The 19,279-nt window shown below is 35.3% G+C and overlaps 3 protein-coding genes across 34 annotated transcripts in view; 2 read left to right on the top strand and 1 right to left on the bottom strand.

Moving 5' to 3' along the window:
- The window catches only part of LOC102608225 (probable disease resistance protein At5g63020), a 136,177-nt gene that overhangs the window by 21,077 nt on the left and 95,821 nt on the right, over window positions 1–19,279 (bottom strand). The window contains exon 3 of one of the 24 annotated variants that reach the window (XR_008056629.1): window positions 18,521–18,543. The exons of 21 other annotated variants lie outside the window; for them this stretch is intronic. The gene's annotated coding sequence lies outside the window, so the exon portion shown is untranslated. Of the gene's footprint in view, window positions 1–18,520; window positions 18,544–18,828; window positions 18,899–19,279 lie in introns of those variants that run through there. 2 more of the 24 variants (XM_052444816.1, XM_052444815.1) reach the window with 2 other exon arrangements.
- Window positions 13,249–16,843, top strand: LOC127898678 (protein FAR1-RELATED SEQUENCE 6-like). Of its 2 annotated transcripts, none has more exons than XM_052444855.1 (2): window positions 13,249–13,530; window positions 14,680–16,843. In XM_052444855.1, exon 2 carries the CDS (start codon window positions 15,622–15,624, stop codon window positions 16,672–16,674), a length of 1,053 nt encoding a protein of 350 aa, XP_052300815.1. In that variant the 5' UTR covers window positions 13,249–13,530; window positions 14,680–15,621; the 3' UTR covers window positions 16,675–16,843. The 2 variants fall into 2 exon arrangements, with proteins under 2 accessions (XP_052300815.1, XP_052300814.1); XM_052444854.1 differs by having other exon boundaries at window positions 14,654–16,843.
- Window positions 17,144–19,279, top strand: part of LOC102608019 (uncharacterized) — a 41,670-nt gene continuing 39,534 nt past the window's right edge. The window contains exons 1-4 of one of the 8 annotated variants that reach the window (XR_008056633.1): window positions 17,182–17,263; window positions 17,918–18,101; window positions 18,193–18,302; window positions 18,440–18,797. The gene's annotated coding sequence lies outside the window, so the exon portion shown is untranslated. Of the gene's footprint in view, window positions 17,264–17,629; window positions 17,708–17,917; window positions 18,102–18,192; window positions 18,303–18,439; window positions 18,798–19,279 lie in introns of those variants that run through there. The other 7 variants (XR_008056634.1, XR_008056632.1, XM_052444857.1 and 4 more) reach the window with 7 other exon arrangements.

Raw genomic sequence — 19,279 nt, 5'->3', positions numbered from 1 at the left:
TCATGTGTTCTATGTTATTTAATTCAACGCTAATATTTATATTTCTGCAAGATCGTCATTATACTTTTTAATTCCTTTGTTATTATTATATTCTTATTTACGCCATAATCTGTCTTAAATTTAAGGAGTTTAGATAAATATAAAAGTTAGTGTTCCCCTAATTTAATCCCAAATTAAAATAGCGACATTAAATGCAGCTCCACATTTGAAAAGTATAAATGTTATGAACAACCTGTCCTCAATTATTAAGAACATGAAAGGGAATGCAGAAAAAAAAAAACAATGGATGACGATTTTTTTCTGATTGACACTTGCAAACTTCCAGTTAAATTTCCAAGGGGCCACCAATTTATAAATATCGGAAACAATATTGATCATTGAGGGAGTTGGCTAAGTTACAGATTCTGTAACTTACAGATCCAACTGTAGCCAATACCTATTGCTTGCATTTGCACGGTTTTTTCTCTCTCTCCTCAGAACACGTGTGCTGCTTCCCATTGGGTGTGTGAAATACTAACTAGGCAACTCAAGAGGGGGGTGAATTGAGATTTTAAAAATTATCCTAGGCAAACCACACAACAATTTAATCTAATGTCTTAATAAAAATTGAAAGCAATAAGTTCAATCAAAGCACAATAATTAAAGAGTAAGGGAAGAGAAAGCAAACTCAAGGATTTTTACGTGGTTCGGTAATCTCCGCCTACGTCCACGCTTCCAAGCACACCGGGCTTGAGGATTTCACTATCCAAGCATTTCCAAGGCTTCAAACGTTTACAATTGACTTCAATGTGTTAATGAACCTTTACAACAAGAGATTATCTCTCCAATCTCTTCACCCCAAGTGTTTCTCACACTTGTACACTCACAATTTGATGAGAAATGAAAAATACAACAATGAATCTCTCTTTAAGAGTGGATATACAAATTGAAAAACAAAGATGATTTAATAAATGATGAGTTACGAAATTGAAGCTCAATATATGTTATGTGCACTTGTTCTTTCTTGCTTGGATTACCAAAAATGAATTGGTTTTGAGTTTATATAGTTTGAACTCAAAAACTAGCCGTTACTCACATTCTGGGCGTATCCGGTTTGCCATTTATGGAATCCGATAAGCTGGATTTATGTTACCGTTAAGGCAAAAATTTGAATTTTGCCTATCCGGCTTGCTGGTTACGAAATCCGGTAAGCCGTTTACATTCTGGATACATTCTGCCCCGTATCCGGTTTTCCGATTTTTATATCCGGTAAGCCGGATGCCACAGTAACCTGCACAGTGCACTATTTTCTGAAATTATAATTTGACCCCAAAACTTTATAAAACTATACTATAACCCAAAACGTTATGAAAATTTACAAATAAGTCCAATTTCAGAATTTTAGAATAATACTTTGTCAATCCCACAACGTTCTGAAATTATAATTTCGCCCAAACTTTGTGAAATTATAGAATAGCCTAAAAACATTTAAATAGTTTCAAATAAGTCCAAATCTGAAATTTCAAGCAATACTTGTTTATTTCAAAGTTTTCAAAATTCTTTCAATTAAACCATAAACTTTGAAAAACAACCAATTTCATAAAATCATTTTTCCATTGAATATGAAACATTTATAATGTGAAAATAATGATTTATTTAAAAAGAATAAAAAACAATCAATTTCATAAAATCATTTTTCCATTAAATATAGAACCTTTATAATGTAAAAATAATGATTTATTTAAAATGCATAAAAATAATTTGAGCTTAAAAGATTAATCATTCTTAATCTTGTTTGTTATCATCAAAATCAACATTATGGAAACATATATGTTAACAGTGTGTACGTTTCAGATTCTGTAACGTAGATGATTGGTTCGATTGAGGATTGTGCATGACGACTTTTCTCTGATTGGCAGTTGCAGTTAACTTTCCAAGGGGTCACCAATAATAATAATAAAAAAACCGTCATCATCATTGGAGATATCATAATCGGCGACAATTGCCGCTATTGGATAGCCAACGGTGAAGATGAAGTTAGCGTTGTCAATAATTCTTATTCACCAATTCAAAAATAAATACACTATGAATGTCTAAATCATTTAGCTCGCTTTTTTCCTATAAAATCAATTTGCATAGAGATTCCATTAATAATTAATATTCTTTATCTTTTTTTTTCAACCTTATAATAATCATCATCTCTGTTTTTAGCTGTAAAAGAAGTTATTCATCTCACTCTTTCCCTACTAAAATCAATTTGCATAGAGATTTCGTTAATCATTAATATTCTTTATCTTTTTTTTTTCATCCTTATAATAATCATCATCTCTGTTTCCAGAAGAAACCAATTTTTAAAGTTATAAAGTATATATGCTCCTTTCTCTGTGATGATTCTAATAATGCAAAAGTGCAATATATTTGACTTTAAAATTTTCTAATAAATGCAAACCTAATTATAGGTTAATAATATTTAAATATTTTTAAGTGAAGATAATATATTTATACTTATTGTAAAGATTTAAAAAAATCTATGGGTTAAATAATTTTTATAATAATAAAAAAATCTCATTATTAATATATTGAAATTGTTTTACATTCAAAATTCTTTAAATTTTTGTAAATTTATTTTAATATTATGTTCCTATATCATAGAAATATATTAATTTAATAAAATATGTTAAATAGATTGTAAAACAAGACTCACATATGTTGCAACAATTGCAACATACCACACTTTTTGTCTTCATTTAAAACTGCCGTTGGATATAAAGTGAGTCCATCAAACGGTTGAGATGAGTTAGTGGATAATTAAAGTAACCGGTTGCATGGAGAGATTGCAGAAAACTATATCAAATAAGTAAAGATCCAAATACAGTACAAGTTCTTTTTTTTTATTATTTGTTTTAAGCGGCCATCATTGAAATCTTATCCAGAACCTCAAATGATACAGTATCAACAAGTAATTGGGATTCCTAAACTTCATGTTAGTAGCATCTTTCGTAGCATTCTCAAGCTACTTCCCGAAGTAAAACCTTTGCAAATTAGCAAACCCCGGCTGCCTTAACACAGGGACATGTGAGAATTCAAAAACTTATAATCCTCAACAGCCTTCGTGCCTAAATGTGCTCCATTATAATCCTTCAATTTAAACATTTGATCCATCACAACATGAAACACATGTTTCCAAGGCTCCTTCGAGTTCTTAACAGCTAAATTCACCAATCACCACCACCGAAGCTGCAAGCATATTACCCAGAAAAAATAGCATTATGATAAAGTTTGGGATCCTCGAATTCTGCATGTGTGGGCTTCCCTTCTTCATTATAGTTCTCCGGATGAACAACTCGCTCTTTCATCAACCTCATGGCCAAACAATGCAAACTCTAAGGCATCGATTTCGCAGCAATCAAACTCAAAAAAGCTCCTTGCTTTTTCGCCTTAGTCAATTGTTCGTTCATAGTAAAAATAGTGTCTTTTAACTTCTAAATCTTCAATTGATTATCAAAAGACTCTTTGGCCTCCGCAATTATTTAGCCAGTCAAGTTGATTCTCTTTTTTACTTCCTTTTCGAACTGTCTCAATATTGATTCATCAATTGTGAGAGAATCGGACTCCATTGCAGCCCTATATGTAGGGTTTAGTAATAAGATCCGTGTAATTTCTGGAGAGATCAATGAAGATTCTAACAAGCTTGGAGTTCTCAAGGTTGAATTCAAACCAAGGCTTCAAAGGATCTGATTTCAGCGCCAATACGGATCTCGAATAGATCCGAGTTCGTACAAGCCTGAATTCAAACCCTAAATGAATCACAAAAACAAACATTCCGTCAAAAACTCAAAACCATTTCATCACGACGCCCCAACCTCCCACCCGTTTTCTTTTTTGGCTTTCTACTAAAAAAAAAAAAAACGACTAAGACAAATGAAAATTGTTAATGGCATTTCCTGGTTTGTAATTGTACTTATCATGCTGTAAACATCGCGAGAGTGAGAAAAGTGAAGAGTAGAGAGGAAGTGAAGAAGAGGAAGACCGTGAGTGTAATTTCCCAATTGCTGCCTGCAGATCGATTTGAGATGAAATCAAATTCCATTGGTGGCATACTAAGAAACTTCCTGACCGTACGCTTCCCCAAATGATATTAAATTAATATGCAACCGGCTCCAACGGTTGCAAGTTGTTGCTTCAAATATTCAGAAAAATAATTTAAGCCGTTAGATTAAGCTCTAAATCATCCAATGATTACATTGGATAAGAACAAATATTGTGGTACCATACTACTATTGTAACATAGGTAGATTCGATAAAACATAACTATTTTTTTGGATTGAAATTATTTAAAATGTATATATTATCACGTATATTTTAATATTATATTTTTATTTATTATAAAATATTTAATTTTTTTTTTACTTGAGAGAGCTAAAAGATATTATTTGTCAAAAGAAGATCTCCGTCCCTTATTTAAATCTTAAAAATCTACATGACCATTTTTTCAAATAGTGGGATATAGCTATCATTTTCTTTAAGATTTAAGTTTCCTTCTATCCTAATCCAAGTCATGTATTTGTGCTTTCTCTTCATTTATTTTGTATTTTTGACACGTAGCTAGGCAGGATCTGGTGCTGCAAATCCTGCACCGACACTAACCTATACTTTTAATTAAGAATTGTGTTAATGAGGTTTAATAAAAAATTTACCTCTAGTAAGAAATAATAACAATAATTTTGACTAAAATTATAGACAACACAACTGAGATTCCACAAAAGAGAAAATATTACAACATCAAGTTCATTTCAATTTACAATCATCTTTTACAACAAACAGCTGGAAAAATCACTAAAAGCACATCAACAGACACGGATGAACTAATGCACTTAAATATCTTCTAACAATACATCCATTAAATGAATACATAATTAAATAAAGCTGTCAGAAATATCCTTTGCTCTTTCATAACATTTTTCACTAGGCTTGACTTCTCCAACTAATGCACAACAACAAAAACAAGACAAAAATCCTGCAACTATCAATTCAAAGAATGTACCTTTTTGAGACTAACAAGTTTGCCCTGGAAAGGGACAAATTGCTTTTCTTTTTTTTAAGAAAATCTTTTGCTTGCATCTCTTCTAAATTAATCAATATCTCTATTTTCAGAGTTTTACTTCGACTCTAACGTATGTTTCACTTGTAAATTTTTTGTTACGTATTTTGATCATCTTGTTATACTTTCATCTCTTCCATGATTTGTCTTAAATATTCAGGAGCTTAAAGAAAGAAAATTTACGTGCATGTGTAAGAAAGAAAAAAATAATAAAAATATAACCAAAAAAATTGTAGTGTTGAAACGTAAAGTATATGAGATGACCAATTTCAAATAAAATAAAAACCAGGGACACTTGCTTTGTCCTTTTTAGCATTTCACAATAAAAAAGTAAAATATTACTCTCTCATAAAATAACAATCTTTAAAGTATTTTAAACAATTATAAACATCAATTTATTTTATTTTTATTAAAAAGATAAGAAAAAAGTCACCAACATAACCTATTTTTCTTTTATCTTTTAAATAAAATTAAGATTGGCTGAGGTTTATAATAATTTAAGAGAATATTATCATTTCATAATAGAGATTATCCGAATTTTACCTAAAGTAAAAGCGATGAGCCACTTGTTTTCAATAATTAAAATGATGAATTGATATAAAATGAATGCATTAGGTGGCCACCAACTGTCCTTAGTAGTAAGTGCATTCCCTATTTCAGTTGGAAGCTTTTTTTTTTTTTTTGATAAACAAAAGGCTCTAAAAGAGAAGAGCTAAAGGGGCACAAACCGGGAGTGTGCCACCCCATACATATCCAAATATAAAATAGATCTCAAACCTAAAGGTGCAGAATGAAGAAAATGTACTCCAACAAGTAAACTCAAAGCATGCGTAGAAAGGAAATCAGCTGCCGAGTTTGCTTCGCGGTAGATGTGATCAATTTGAATCCTCCAATCCCTCCTCATGAGTTCTCTAATCATCTCGATTATATTCGAAATTTCGTTGACATGAGCATTATTTTCCCTTATAATTTGCACCACACTACAGTTGTCTACTCCAACTTGGATACGTCTATAGCCAAGATCCCATGCCATTCTTAACCCATGCAAGACACCCCAAAGTTCAGCCTTTAGAACTGAACAAACTCCGAGATGTGCGCTGAAACCATGAATAAAATTACCATGACAGTCCCGCAGCAGCCCACCTGCACTCGCCTCTCCATTTCCTTTCCTTGCACCATCCGTATTTAAGCACAAGAAAGGCCATGGTGGAGGAGCCCAACGAATCCATTTCTGAATCCTTTCATTTCTTCGATAGCCTATGCTTGAAAGAGTAGAACAAATACTCTCAGTCCTTGCCTTAATATCTCGAACGATCAAATCACCATTCCAGCTCTTGTTGTTGAACATCACCTGGTTCCTCCAATACCAAATTCTCCAAGCCGCAATACCAAACATAATCGGCCAAAATAAGCTCCCCATATCACAGACTCTTCTCCTAAGATTTGTCATGATCCATTGCCAAAGAGGATAACTAAAAAAGTCATGTTGTCTAAGCGCGGGAACAAGCTTCCGCCAAACACCTCTCGAATAATCACAATCTCGAATTGCATGCAAAGAATTCTAAACGTCTGCATGGCACCTCCCACATAAAGCCTCGACGTCCAGATGCCTTCTAGCAAGCTCACATCCCGTCTTCAATTGATCATGGCATAATAACCATAGAAAAATTCTTACGCTTTGAGGCCTCTTCCATTTCCACAAATGTTGCCAGTCTTGACAGTCTTCAGCGGGGCAAAAATTCGTAAGCACTTGGTAAGCTGATTGGACTGTAAAATTGCCAGTATTTGATGCACCTCAATACATCCTATCCTCGCCTCTCATTGACGACGGAGGAGCCATGGAAGCAATCCTTAAAACAGCATGGTTATTCAAAAAAGAGTTGAATATGTTCCACAACCAATTCCCATTTTGATCCACACAATCCGCCACCAACATATTTCGCATGCTATCCGGAATTGAAGCCACCGTATAGTTGATTAAGGGATCACCATTTGTAGCCCAAATATCATCCCAAAACTTCACCCGTTGGCCATTTCCAATACTCCAACGCAAACCCTTCTGGAAGTCTTTCCAAATCTTACCCATAGAGCGCCATAAATAGGAACCATTTTTAAATGAAGCATCAGTAGTAATCATATCACAAGGCGCAACATAATTAGAAATTAAAACCTGGGAGCACAGCTTGCTAGGATTTATGAATAAATCCCAAGCCACTTTCATTAGTAAGGCTTTGTTCATAAGTTCCATGTCCTTGAAACCGAGCCCTCCATTGCTCTTAGGCCTACAAATGTTGTCCCAGCTAACCAAACTTAACTTGCGTTGAGAACCAGCCCCACTCCAAATGAATCTTCTACATAATTGATCAATTTTAACTCTGACACTAGATGGGAGGTACGTGGTTTGCATAGCGTAAATCGGGATTGCCTGAAGCACCGATTGAGTGAGAGTAACTCTCCCTGCCAGAGACAATTGCTTTGCTGCCCATCCTGATAGCCGCTGATCAATTTTGTCAATGATACTCTGATACGTTTTCTTAGAAACCCGATCGTGAAGAAGAGGCATGCCAAGATATCTTCCCAAATTATTTGTAACCGAGAAGCCTAAAGCCTTGCCAATTCCATTGGCTAAAGTGACCGGGACATTTTTGGAGAAGAAGACTTGGGTCTTTTGATTACTAACTCTAGCGCCCGAGCTCCTACAGAAATTCTCCACCACATCATTCAATACATCAACTTGGCCGTAACTTGCTTCCAAAAAGAGAAGCAGATCATCCGCAAAAAATAAATGACTTAGAGGAGTGCCAGTTCGAGTCAGTCAAATGTGTTTCCATCTACCTTGATTAACCGCCTGGATAATCCCATGACTTAATCTTTCAATACAAAGCACAAAAATATAAGGCGAAAGAGGGTCTCCTTGTCGAATTTCTCTCCCTGGCCGAAAATCTTCAGTCATTTCTCCATTCCACAAAACATTCATTTGGGCTGTGGACAAACACTCCATTATGAGGTGAATAAATCGCTCCGGTAGCCCAACTTCCTGTAAAGTTTCCTGAACAAATCGCCAACTCAACCGGTTATAAGCCTTTTCCAAGTCCACTTTAACCGCCATCATTCTTTTACCCCCCACATTTTTCTTCATTGTATGGATTACCTCTTGAGCAATAACAATATTCTCTGTAATATGCCGACCCGGTACAAAACTGGTTTGTTGGGGTCCAATGAGATCTGGAAGAAAAACCTGTAACCTATTTGCAATAATTTTCGTCACCGTTTTATACGGAATTGTGCAAAGGCTGATCGGCCGAAACATCTTGAGGCTTGTTGGATGATACACTTTAGGAATGAGCACCAGCAAGGTTCTGTTGATCTCTGCAGGGATATGATTAGAATTAAAAATATTTTTGATTAAAGAGCTCAAAGACATACCAACTGTATTCCATTGCGCTTGGTAAAAACTAGCATGAAAGCCATCAACTCCAGGAGCTTTAAAAGGACTCATACTGAAAATAGTATGTCTGATTTCCTCATCTGTTACCGCAGACATCAAACTTAAACAAATATCATCTGACGTCTCAGGGAAACACCCCCTGACATTATATGTTCTATGCACCCCTTGTTCAGGCGTGTATAATTCCAAAAAGAAATTGACTGCACGTTGCTTAATGATCTCGACGTCGTGTATCCACTGCCCAGTATCATTTTGAATTGCAGTAATCCGATTCTGGCGATGCCTGGTTAGCATTTTTTTATGGAAATAAGCAGTGTTGCGGTCACCATACAAAGTCCAATCTCTCCTGGATTTCTGAAGCCACAATAATTCTTCCTGAGTGAGAACCTCTTCGAGCTCCTTCTGAAGCTTAACTTCAAGTCTAGTAAGGCTATGGTTAGGCTTGGCTTCCAAAATTCATTGGATCCCACCTATTCTAGCCAACAATTTCCGCTTCCGATAAATAATATTTTCAAAAATTTCCTTATTCCACCACCTAGTTTGTTGAGTAAAATCAGCCACTGCCTCAAGAAAATTCTCTCCCTTATTCCAGCTATCATTCATAAAACTCCCAAATCTCTCATCTGTGAGCCATGCAGCCAAAAATCGAAATGGCCTCGGGCCCCCATGCTTGGAATCCATGTTCTGGAACTTGACTAGAATAGGCCGATGATCGGAATCAATTTTTGGAAGATGCATGACACTACTATTTGCATGTTTTATTAGCCATCCATTATTGCAAACCGCTCTATCCAATCGTTTAGAAAGGTTTCCCCTAGACCAAGTGAAGCGAGGGCCGGAGAACTTTAGATCAAGCATCCTGCAAGAATGAAACCAATGATTAAATAAATTGCAAGTGCCACTTATTCGGTTCGAGCCCCCTTTCTTCTCATGTGCGTATAAGATAGCATTGAAATCTCCGCCCACCAACCACGGATCCAACATTTGAGAAGCAATACTTGCAAGGTGATACCATAATTCACGCAGGACTGTTGGAATAGGGCTAGCATACACTGCCGTAACCCAACTCTCCAATCCTTCCTGTCTGACCTGCCATCACCGTGACTGCCTCCATAGCCTTATCTCTCCAAGAGGGTTTATGAGGATTATCAGCATCAATTCCCTCAGCCCGAAACCGGGCCTTCTTAGTCGTCCTGTCCTCTTGCAGTGGTGGCGGGTTAGAGTTCTCAAACCCTAGCCCTAAGTTTTCGTCACTTCCAATATTTTCGGAGCTCATGTTTTTTCGTAACACCTAGGATAATTTTTTCGTCACTTCCTATTTTTTTATTATTTAATTATGAAAACTTCAGTTGGAAGCTTTTACAAAATGTTTGCCGATGAACTTTTCCATATTCTAAGTTTGCATCTCTAAACAAAATTCACAATGACCACAGAATATATAATTGAAAAATTGATTCACATCACTCTCACATAGAACAACCCATACTTTGTGACTGTCTCTACAAGACAAAATTTAATAAACAAAAAACTGGCTCACTTTGTCAAGCAACAGTAAGCAAGCATTAAGACCAGCAATAGAAATACAGACCCTGATGATGTTAATGATGTAGATTCAAACCCTACTGATCTGCTCCAGAATCTCCCCATCCAGGCTGATGATGTTGATGTTGCCCCCTTCAATCACTAGATTTGAAAAACAGAAGCAATGCATTCTGAGTTGCTTGATCCTCCCATTGAAGTCGTTTCCATCGATTTTCCTTTCACTTGATAAGAATTTTACCTTCGCCCGCCCTTTCAAAATCCAGCGGCAGCTTCTTAAGTTCTGGGCATTTAGATACAAAAATTATGCATACATTGGGCAAGGGCAAGGCCTTCCAGTAGACGCTCTTCAAATTTGGTAGCTTCTTCAAGCAACGAACTTGGAGTTTTGTAAGAGGTTCCAGATTTGACATCATCTCTTCACCTAATTTTCCGACACTGAGTATTTCCTCCATATCATGGCAATGTTTTATGGAAAAAACAAGAAGATTTGAATCAAAGCATTTAAGATAGAGAGATTGAGTACGACTTTGAAGTTTGTTGTAGCTCAAAAATCTTTTCAGAGCAAGGGAACTTGTTAGGATGATGGTCAACACATCTAGATGTCTCTCAAACCAAACAACTCCACAATCAAAAGTTTACAGCCTTCAAATAAAACTCTATCTTCTAGTGTGGCTCATGATCAGAAGATGACCTCCCACAACCAAACATCTTCAAACCGTGTAACATCGTAAAACTGGATATCACTTGCCCTGGAATTGAATGAAGAAACCGTGCATACTCCACATTCAAAAACTTTAGATTCACTACAAACTTTAACTCATTCGGCAACTCTCGTATGTTAGTCATTGATAAATTAAGATGTTGTAGGGAAACTAACTTTGAAATTATCAATTAGAGAATGATTACATGATAAGTTCAAAACTCTAAGGGAATTCATAGATTGGAAGAAGTCATTATTGATCATCTCTAAATAATTACGTTGAAGCAACAAAGTCGGTAGATGGGGATCTGAAGGAATTTCTGATAACTTCTCAGTTTTGTTGCTCATGAAAGACACCCTTCTCAACCCTTCCCATTTCCAAATGTCTGGCACTTCAGTTAATCCTTGCACCTGCACGAACCAAAAAATTCTCTTTCTCCTTCTCAACTTCACATGCTATCCCTATCAAAAAGAAAAAAAAAACTTCACATGCGATCCACAGAAGCATATCGCGTATCACATCATGCACTTTTACATATAGTGGAGCCTCTTCTTCCAATAAACATAAAGGAACAAGAACACCAATAATGTAGTATCCTTGATTTCATATCTCAGAACTATTAGTTTCATCCAAAAGGCCCTCGCTTATCCAACAATGTATCAATTCCGTTTTGCTAATTGGAAAGTCTTCCAGAAACAAACTACAGTATAACAGACTCGATCTAATTTTATCGCTAGGTAAATTATCATAACTGAATTTCAAAAGTGGATATATATACTCATTTTTACATACCTAGAAATTCTGAGGCTGATCTCCTTAGCACTTGGACAGAGTCGCCACATCTTCTCCAACCTTCTTGCAGAATAATTCCCATGCTTCTTCGTCATTTAAACACTCCACTTTAATCTTGTTGTGAGCTTCCATGAGGCCACAAATGTCAATAAAACGAGTTGTGAAGACTATCTTGAATGTAATTTTTGTGCTTGGAAGAGGGACACCAATTTTAATTAAATCAACCTGCTCCCATATATCATCCAGCAGTAATACAAACTTCGTCTTGCTTAAATTCTTGAATATGTCGAGTGCTTTCTCTTCAAAACTTCAGTTCTTCCATGACTCATCGAACAAGCCTTTCTTTTTCCCAATCTTTTCCCGAAACTTCTGGGGTTGTAAATCTTGGCAGACCACTACCCAGATCGCAACATCAAAATTATTTGGACCATCAAGGAACTTGTTGTTGATTTGAGTAAATATTTTCCAACTCCCCCATTAACATACAGGCCAATAATTCCAACTGATTCTTCTTCAAGGCATCTCCAGGCTTTCTCAAAAGTCGACACCATGCCCACTATTGTTGGCTCACAATTTATCACATCATTTCTCGTTTCCGCTTATTTTTCCATTGCAGTCCGCAAGGCATCGAGATTATCTTCAAGCTTAGACTTCGTAGCATTCCCAACAAAGAAAATGGAATCAAGTGGCACTGAGAGTGAGATCATGTTTCCCATAGTTTGCATAAGATTTCAACATTTACAAGATAAAGAGCTATGCTTCCGGGCTTGGTGAGATGTTATGATTTTCTATATTACAATGCAGTACTTAATTAAACATGCATGCATGTCTACTAACTACCCTGCAATTGAGCAGTGACTTGAACTTTGAATTGGGGAAATGATGTGCATCAAATTGATTTATTTGTTACAAATGATTGTCACAATTGAAAGAAATAGAAAAGATGATTCTAAGTGCGACAGTATTATTTTATTTTCTGCAATTTGAAATTTATTATTGATTGATTAACTGACAGGAAAATTATTCTCTAATTGTTGCAACCTACCAAATTATCTCCAATAAGAAATTTCTTAATTGTTGCAACATACGACTAATCACCGCCTCGGATTTCTTAATACCAAAAACAATAATGATAAAAATTTTATGCAAAGTTCCAAAATCATTGCTGGCAACATTTCTACATATTTCTTACATTTTACAAAAAATCATAAATAAAAATAAATGAACAGTAACTTCAACCTTGGTTTCTCTTACCTTCTACTAGTGCATGGCGTTTCAATTTGCAATAACATTTGTGTCTCAAACTTTTAGAGAAACAACACAAATTAAATTGTTTGTAATTATTTTTAGATTAGGAAGATGTGTTTATTCTGAATTACGTCAAAATTGAACTAATCCAAATTTATCATATTTATTAATCTTATAAAAAATCTCGGACATTATACGTATCTATTTATTATCATGTCACCTACTTAACTAAATTAAAATTTCTTCGAATGATAAAAATTTTAAAGTTTTAACTTGTTATTATTATTTTCTTTTAACAAATTTACAATTTTGTAAATTACAACGCAGTTACGCAGCATACATCATGCATGGGTGCTATGCGATAGACTTTGCAAATTATTAAGCAAGATGATATAAGAAAAAATAGTAAGGATCTCAATGGTTTTTTCCAAAAAAATGAAAAACAAAAAGTTTTTTAGATTTTGATATTCATCGAACACATTAATTTTTTCAAAAAGTTTTCCATCTCAAACAACGGAATTTAAAATCAGCGAAGTTGTTGTGTTTACTGCCAGTCTCGTTTCTGCTATTAGAGAATCAACAAACGGGAAGCTTTTGGTCAATCAAATTTTCAACCTCGAAGGCCGCTGAGTCGCTCGAACATCACAAATAACATCACCGTGGCAAGACCCTGATCCCATATCGTACTAAAATTTCTTTTGCCCTTCTAATTGATCAATGTAAGGCATGTTTCGTTTGAATTTTATCTTCTCCATTAATTTTTTGCTCATTGATTGCAAAGTGTCTGTCGAAATGTGTAAACGAGTTTATGTGTCATTTTTCAATTCTTGTTCGGGTTTGATTATATTAATGCTCGTTACGTTTCAGGAGTTTGATTTCAGTTTTTGAAATTAATTTAGAAAATGGGTATCTTTGTAGAAGTAGTTTTATCATTTATGAGCCCTTGTTGAATAGCATAAAGCATTGGGGCTTGATTTAAGAAATTTGTTTTAGCTTACAACTGAAGCTTAATCTTCCTTAATTAAGAGATTATTAGAGTAAAAACATTGTACTATTGAGGTTTTTTTTAAAAAAAAAATGATGAAACATCTTAAAATGCTTTGCTTTAGCTCTAGTTCAAAAAGATTGAGATGGGGTTTTATCATTTATGATTGTATTTTAAGTTCATCAATTGGTGAAAAATGAAGAAAAAAATAATGAGAACCAAATTCTTTGTGGTGACCTCAAGTTTTGGGTTTTAATAGATTCCTTATTTCGTAAACCTTATGGAAATAAGTTCCTCTGCTGTTGTTTTTTTCCCACTCCCGCTTCCTTTTTGTGTTTCAATGTAAATGAATATGAGATGTGATGTGTAAAAAAAGGAGTTGATTTTGTTTGATTTATATCATGGGCTGTCAGTTTAAAATAAATTTTTTGTGTCTCGTTTATGTTCATTGTCTTATCATTGAAGGAAAGCTGTAGATACAAGGACTCAACAATTATCATAATCAGATTCAAGTTTTGTGCTGTTTCAGGCTCTTCATTTGTCTGGTTAAGTTATTATGTGATTAATTTTTCATTGATGATTTAATCTGTTCCTTGGTATGGTTTAAAAGAAGGTGTCGGGTTTAATCTGTTCCTTGGTATGATGTAAAAAGTGGTATTGGGTTTAGTGACTGAAATTTTGTCCCACATGATGTGTGCTCATTTGTACCAATACTTAATTCAAGCGTCTATGACATGTCTGTTTGTTCTCTGGCAGTTGCATGTTGGTAAAGCAGTGATGAAATATGAAGCTTTGTGAAAGTAACTGTATGATTATACTATGATTCCTTGAACTGATTTTGCTTTTTCTCCTTAAAGCTCACTTCATTGAACATCCATTGTAGATGGATGAAGTTTCTCTCAACACCGAACCAATAGGTGATGATGACACTGATGATTTTGAGGTCGTAGGAGATTGTGCGATGACTGAATATGTTGGACAAACTGGGATAATCCAAAATCCCTTGCCTCCTGCTGTTGGAATGGAGTTTGAGATGTACGATGATGTATATTACTTTTACAATTGCTATGCCAAGGAACAGGGTTTTGGTGTTAGAGTTAGCAATACCTGGTACTGAAAGAGTAGAGAAAAGTATAGAGGAAAGCTGAGCTGTAGTAGTGCAAGCTTCAAGAAGAAAAGTGAGGCAAACCGTCCAAGACCAGAAACAAGAGCTGGCTGTCCAGCAATGATAAAGTTTAGGTTGATGGAAACCAAAAGGTGGAGAATCATTGAAGTCGAGCTTGAGCATAACCACTTGTTAAGCCCAAGAAGTGGAAAGTTTTGCAAGTCACATAAGCACATAGGTATTGGAACCAAAAGAACATTGCATTTAGATAGTGCTGAAGAAGTTCAAAAAATTAAACTGTTTCGAACTCTTATCATTGATGCCTAGGGAAATGGTAATGTAGATGTTAATGGAGTATTTGGAAATAATGTTAATAGCTCAAATCAATTGAAGCTTAAACCAGGTGATGCACAAGCTGTCCAGAGTTTCTTTTGTCGTTTGCAGTTGACAGATCCAAACTTTTTTAATGTAGTGGATCTAAATGAAAAGGGATGCTTGAGAAACCTGTTCTGGACTGATACCAGGTCAAGAGTTGCATATAGGTACTTTGGTGATGTAGTCTTAATTGATACTACGTGCTTGATTGAAAGATATGATGTACCACTGGTTTCATTCATTGGGGTGAATCATTATGGACAATCAGTGTTGTTGGGTTGTGGTTTACTTGCCAGTGAGACCATAGAATCATATACATGGTTGTTTAGGGCGTGGCTTACATGTATGTTAGGGCGCTCTCCACAAACAATCATCACTGACCAATGTAGAATCTTGCAAATTGCTGTTGGCGATGTTTTCCCAAGAGCTTATCGTTGCTTTTCATTGTCATGCATCATGCAAAAAATTCCAGTGAAACTCCAAGGATTGTTTGAATATGAAGCTATTAAAGCTGCATTACATAGAGCAATTTATCACTCTCTCAGGCCTGAGAAATTTGAAGCAGCTTGGAAAGACATGATTCAACGTCATGGAATAAAGGATCACGGATGGATTCAAACTTTATATGAAGATCGTAAAAGGTGGGCTCCTATTTATTTGAAGGAAGCTTTTTTATCAGGAGTGTTTTCGTTCCCGCAGAATGAGGTTTCTACTTCATACTTTGAAGGATATCTTGATAAGAATACTCCTTTGAAAGAATTCTTAGACAAGTATGATCAAGCACTGCGGGCGAATTATCAACTGGAAGCCTTGGCAGATATGGATTCAAGAAATTCAAGTTGTATCCAGAAACCAAGATGTTACTATGAATTTCAACTCTCAAAACTGTACACAAATGAAATGTTAAGGAAGTTTCAGACGGAGGTGGAGGCTATGTACTCTTGCTATAGCACAAAACATGTTAGTGCTGATGGACCTATAACATACATAGTGAAGGAAGAATTCGAGGTTGGTAGCAATGAGAAAGATTCAAGGGCTTTCGATGTTTTGTACAATGCCTCCAACTTGGAGGTGCTTTGTGTTTGTGGGTTGTTCAATTTCAGAGGATATTTATGCAGACACATTCTTTGTGTTCTAAACCAGAGTGGCGTGCAGGAGATCCCATCTCAGTACATTCTTTCTCGATGGAGAAAAGATGTTAAACGCTCTTATTTTCTTAATCACAGCTGCAGTGGCGTTGATATTAAAAATCCGGTGCACAGGTATGATGATTTGTACAAACGCATCGTGCAGGTCGTCGAGGAAGGCAGGCAATCTCAAGATCGTTACAAGGTTACTTTACAAGCTTTGGATAAGATATTGAACAAGCTTCATCTTGTAGAGGATCATCAAGTGTAATTTTTGTAGTTGAGAGCTCTAGATTTTGTAGATTCAGCTTTAAGCTTCTGTATGACGTATTTGATTTCCCCTTTGTTGTAATTTAAATAATAATATTGCTGCGGAAAGCCTTTGGTCTGTGAGTGAATGAATAGCATGACTCTTGAATAAAAATATAGCTTTTAATTAAGACGGGTGTCAAGAATTCTTGGAAATTTAAAAAAAAAATGTTTGAATTCTCTTCCCCCAAAAAAAAAAAATTATGAGGTTGATAATAAAAATTTTTACAATAGCTTTCAGTATTTTTAAGTTATTAATTTCCTGCAAAAATCAATAAAAATAAAAACGATTACTTTGTTGGTCCATTGGATATGACTCAAGTAATTTTGAAACAATTTTTTTTAACTTAGTAATGACAATAAAATATCCTTGCTTGTTCTTTTTTTTGGAAAAAAATTTAATAATTATCGATGATAAAATAATGATATCTCTTTCCTTTTTTACCCTCGCAACCTAATAAAATTTCCTTATCTACCCATATTAAAACTCGCACTTTCACTTTCCCTCTTCCAATTTGGCGCGCGATCTTCTCAATTTCAAAAGCCAAAAGGTCAGTCAACTCTCTGAACCGTAATTTTCTGTTTGTTTCCCGAGAAAATCCATGAAAATGAAACGTTAAGTGTAGCATTTTTAGCATGTTATGGCTGAAATTTTGAACTTCATCTGTTGCTTGTTCCTCTCGAAATGTGAAATCTTCTAATTTTGATTTTTCACACAAATTCGAATTGTGATTTCTAATTCGATATATCGATCTCTTGTTATACAATTCCTATGTGTGATAGAATCCTGTGCTTCACTTCCTTTGCGTATAATTGCAAATTTTTTGGCTTCTGTTTCTCTTGGAATTTAGGTTTGCTTCCAAAGAGCATAACTTATTAATGAAAGCTTTTGATTGAGGCTTGGTTTTTTTGTACAGGAGCTTCTGAAATGATGAAAGCTTCTTGCTTGACTCCTGAATTTGGAGTTCATTCTCTGACCAATTTTTTTCTTAATGGTTAATTAGTTTTTGATTGAGGCTTGGTTTTTTTGTGCATGCCATTTGTTTGCTTTCGTGCCCTCATTTCATTTGAGTTCAAATTTTCTCCATATTCATTTTGCGTGTCTCCATTTTGTTTCTTGTTTACAAAGGAGATGAAGAGTTAAGTTAGAATTTACAATTAGCTGCTCGTGATCTAATTTTCACTCGTTTTTTGTTTGGGATTAGGTCTGAGCTATTTGATGACCAAAACTCTGTAAACTTCTATTAACAATGAACCTTTGGATTTTCAATGGATTGAATGAGTATCTATTGGCATCATCATTTTCAAAATCTGTTGTATGGAAGCTTTTGCTGAGTTCTGTCAACTATAGTAAAGCATGGAACTTCACCTAAGGAGGCAATTCACCAAGTTGGCTTTCAGATTTTTAAGTTGAATATTCTTACTGCATTTTATTTGGCTGCGTGCATTAGGATTGTTTACTTAAAACTTTTTGTTGCAGAGGTAAATGGAATATTGGCTTGGCGTGTGATGAGGTGGTGATGCAAAGACTTTAGATCGAAAGAAATGCCCTTAACTTTGCAAGATGATTATAGACCTGTGAATTAACTGGTGAGACTACAATAAAGCTTTCTATAACAAATGAGGGACCTGTATTGATTCTCATCAATAAATATTAAAGTTGAGGACAAAATGCAATTTGTGCTTGGACAAATAAACTGCATCTGACTTGTTTAGTCTTCGTGCAGCTGGATCCGCTGCCAATCGCCTCCAAATAAAATTGGTGAAGAAGCTGCCTCCAAATTGTACTCAAGCAATGCCTTTCCTTACTTTGAAACCAAGGGGTACAAGTCTGCAGTAATCCAAGATGTTCCAATTTTAAAACCATTGTCAAGGGCTCAAGTACTTGAACTTCAAACTGCTTTAGATATGGCTCAAGATCACACTAGGTGCTGAGTTTAGAAAATTGTTGGTTAGTGGAGAGAAAACTGTAGCTCCCTCTGAGGACCAAAATTTGAGTGCTCAGACTCGATCAGAGAGGGCAATATCCAGAGGGGATGCTCAATCTGTGCAAGTGAGCGTGAAGCACTTTTCAAAAAGCCTCCAGTGTCACCTAGCAAAGCCGGATTGTACATTGTTTGGTATTGCTCCACAGGGTGCTTGCTTGACGGTGATATTCCAGTTCTTCATTCCTGGCACACGTTAAACTGATAAATCAATCAGTCTGCATTGCAAATTTTAACTGAATTTTTTCAAGTGAAAGCTACAAATTTTAAGTTGAGATACTCAAACTTAGCTGTAAATATCCAAAACACATCCAACAACCCGATAGCCAATTAATTTTTGGTACCACTCCTAATTAATATAAACTTAAAAAATTTTGAATGTTTGTGTTTCATCACATAAACTCGAACCACCCTCTAAGCCTTGTGTTTTTCTAGGATATTCCTTTATCTCAAAGTGCTTATTTATGTTTTGACCCATCCACCTTTCAAATTTTTATTTCACGTCACGTTAAATTTGTAGAGTTTGTTTTTCCATACAAATCATTACAAGCTCATCTACAACTCCTAATTACGCAAGTGTTC

This window comes from Citrus sinensis, chromosome 7 (genome assembly GCF_022201045.2).
Source record: "Citrus sinensis cultivar Valencia sweet orange chromosome 7, DVS_A1.0, whole genome shotgun sequence".
Lineage (NCBI taxonomy): Eukaryota > Viridiplantae > Streptophyta > Magnoliopsida > Sapindales > Rutaceae > Citrus > Citrus sinensis.
This window is presented reverse-complemented; position numbering and strand designations above follow the sequence as displayed.

Bases quoted from the DNA above. Each gene is read 5' to 3' on its own strand.
- LOC127898678 (XM_052444855.1), top strand. From the start codon at position 15,622: ATGTTAGGGCGCTCTCCACAAACAATCATCACTGACCAATGTAGAATC.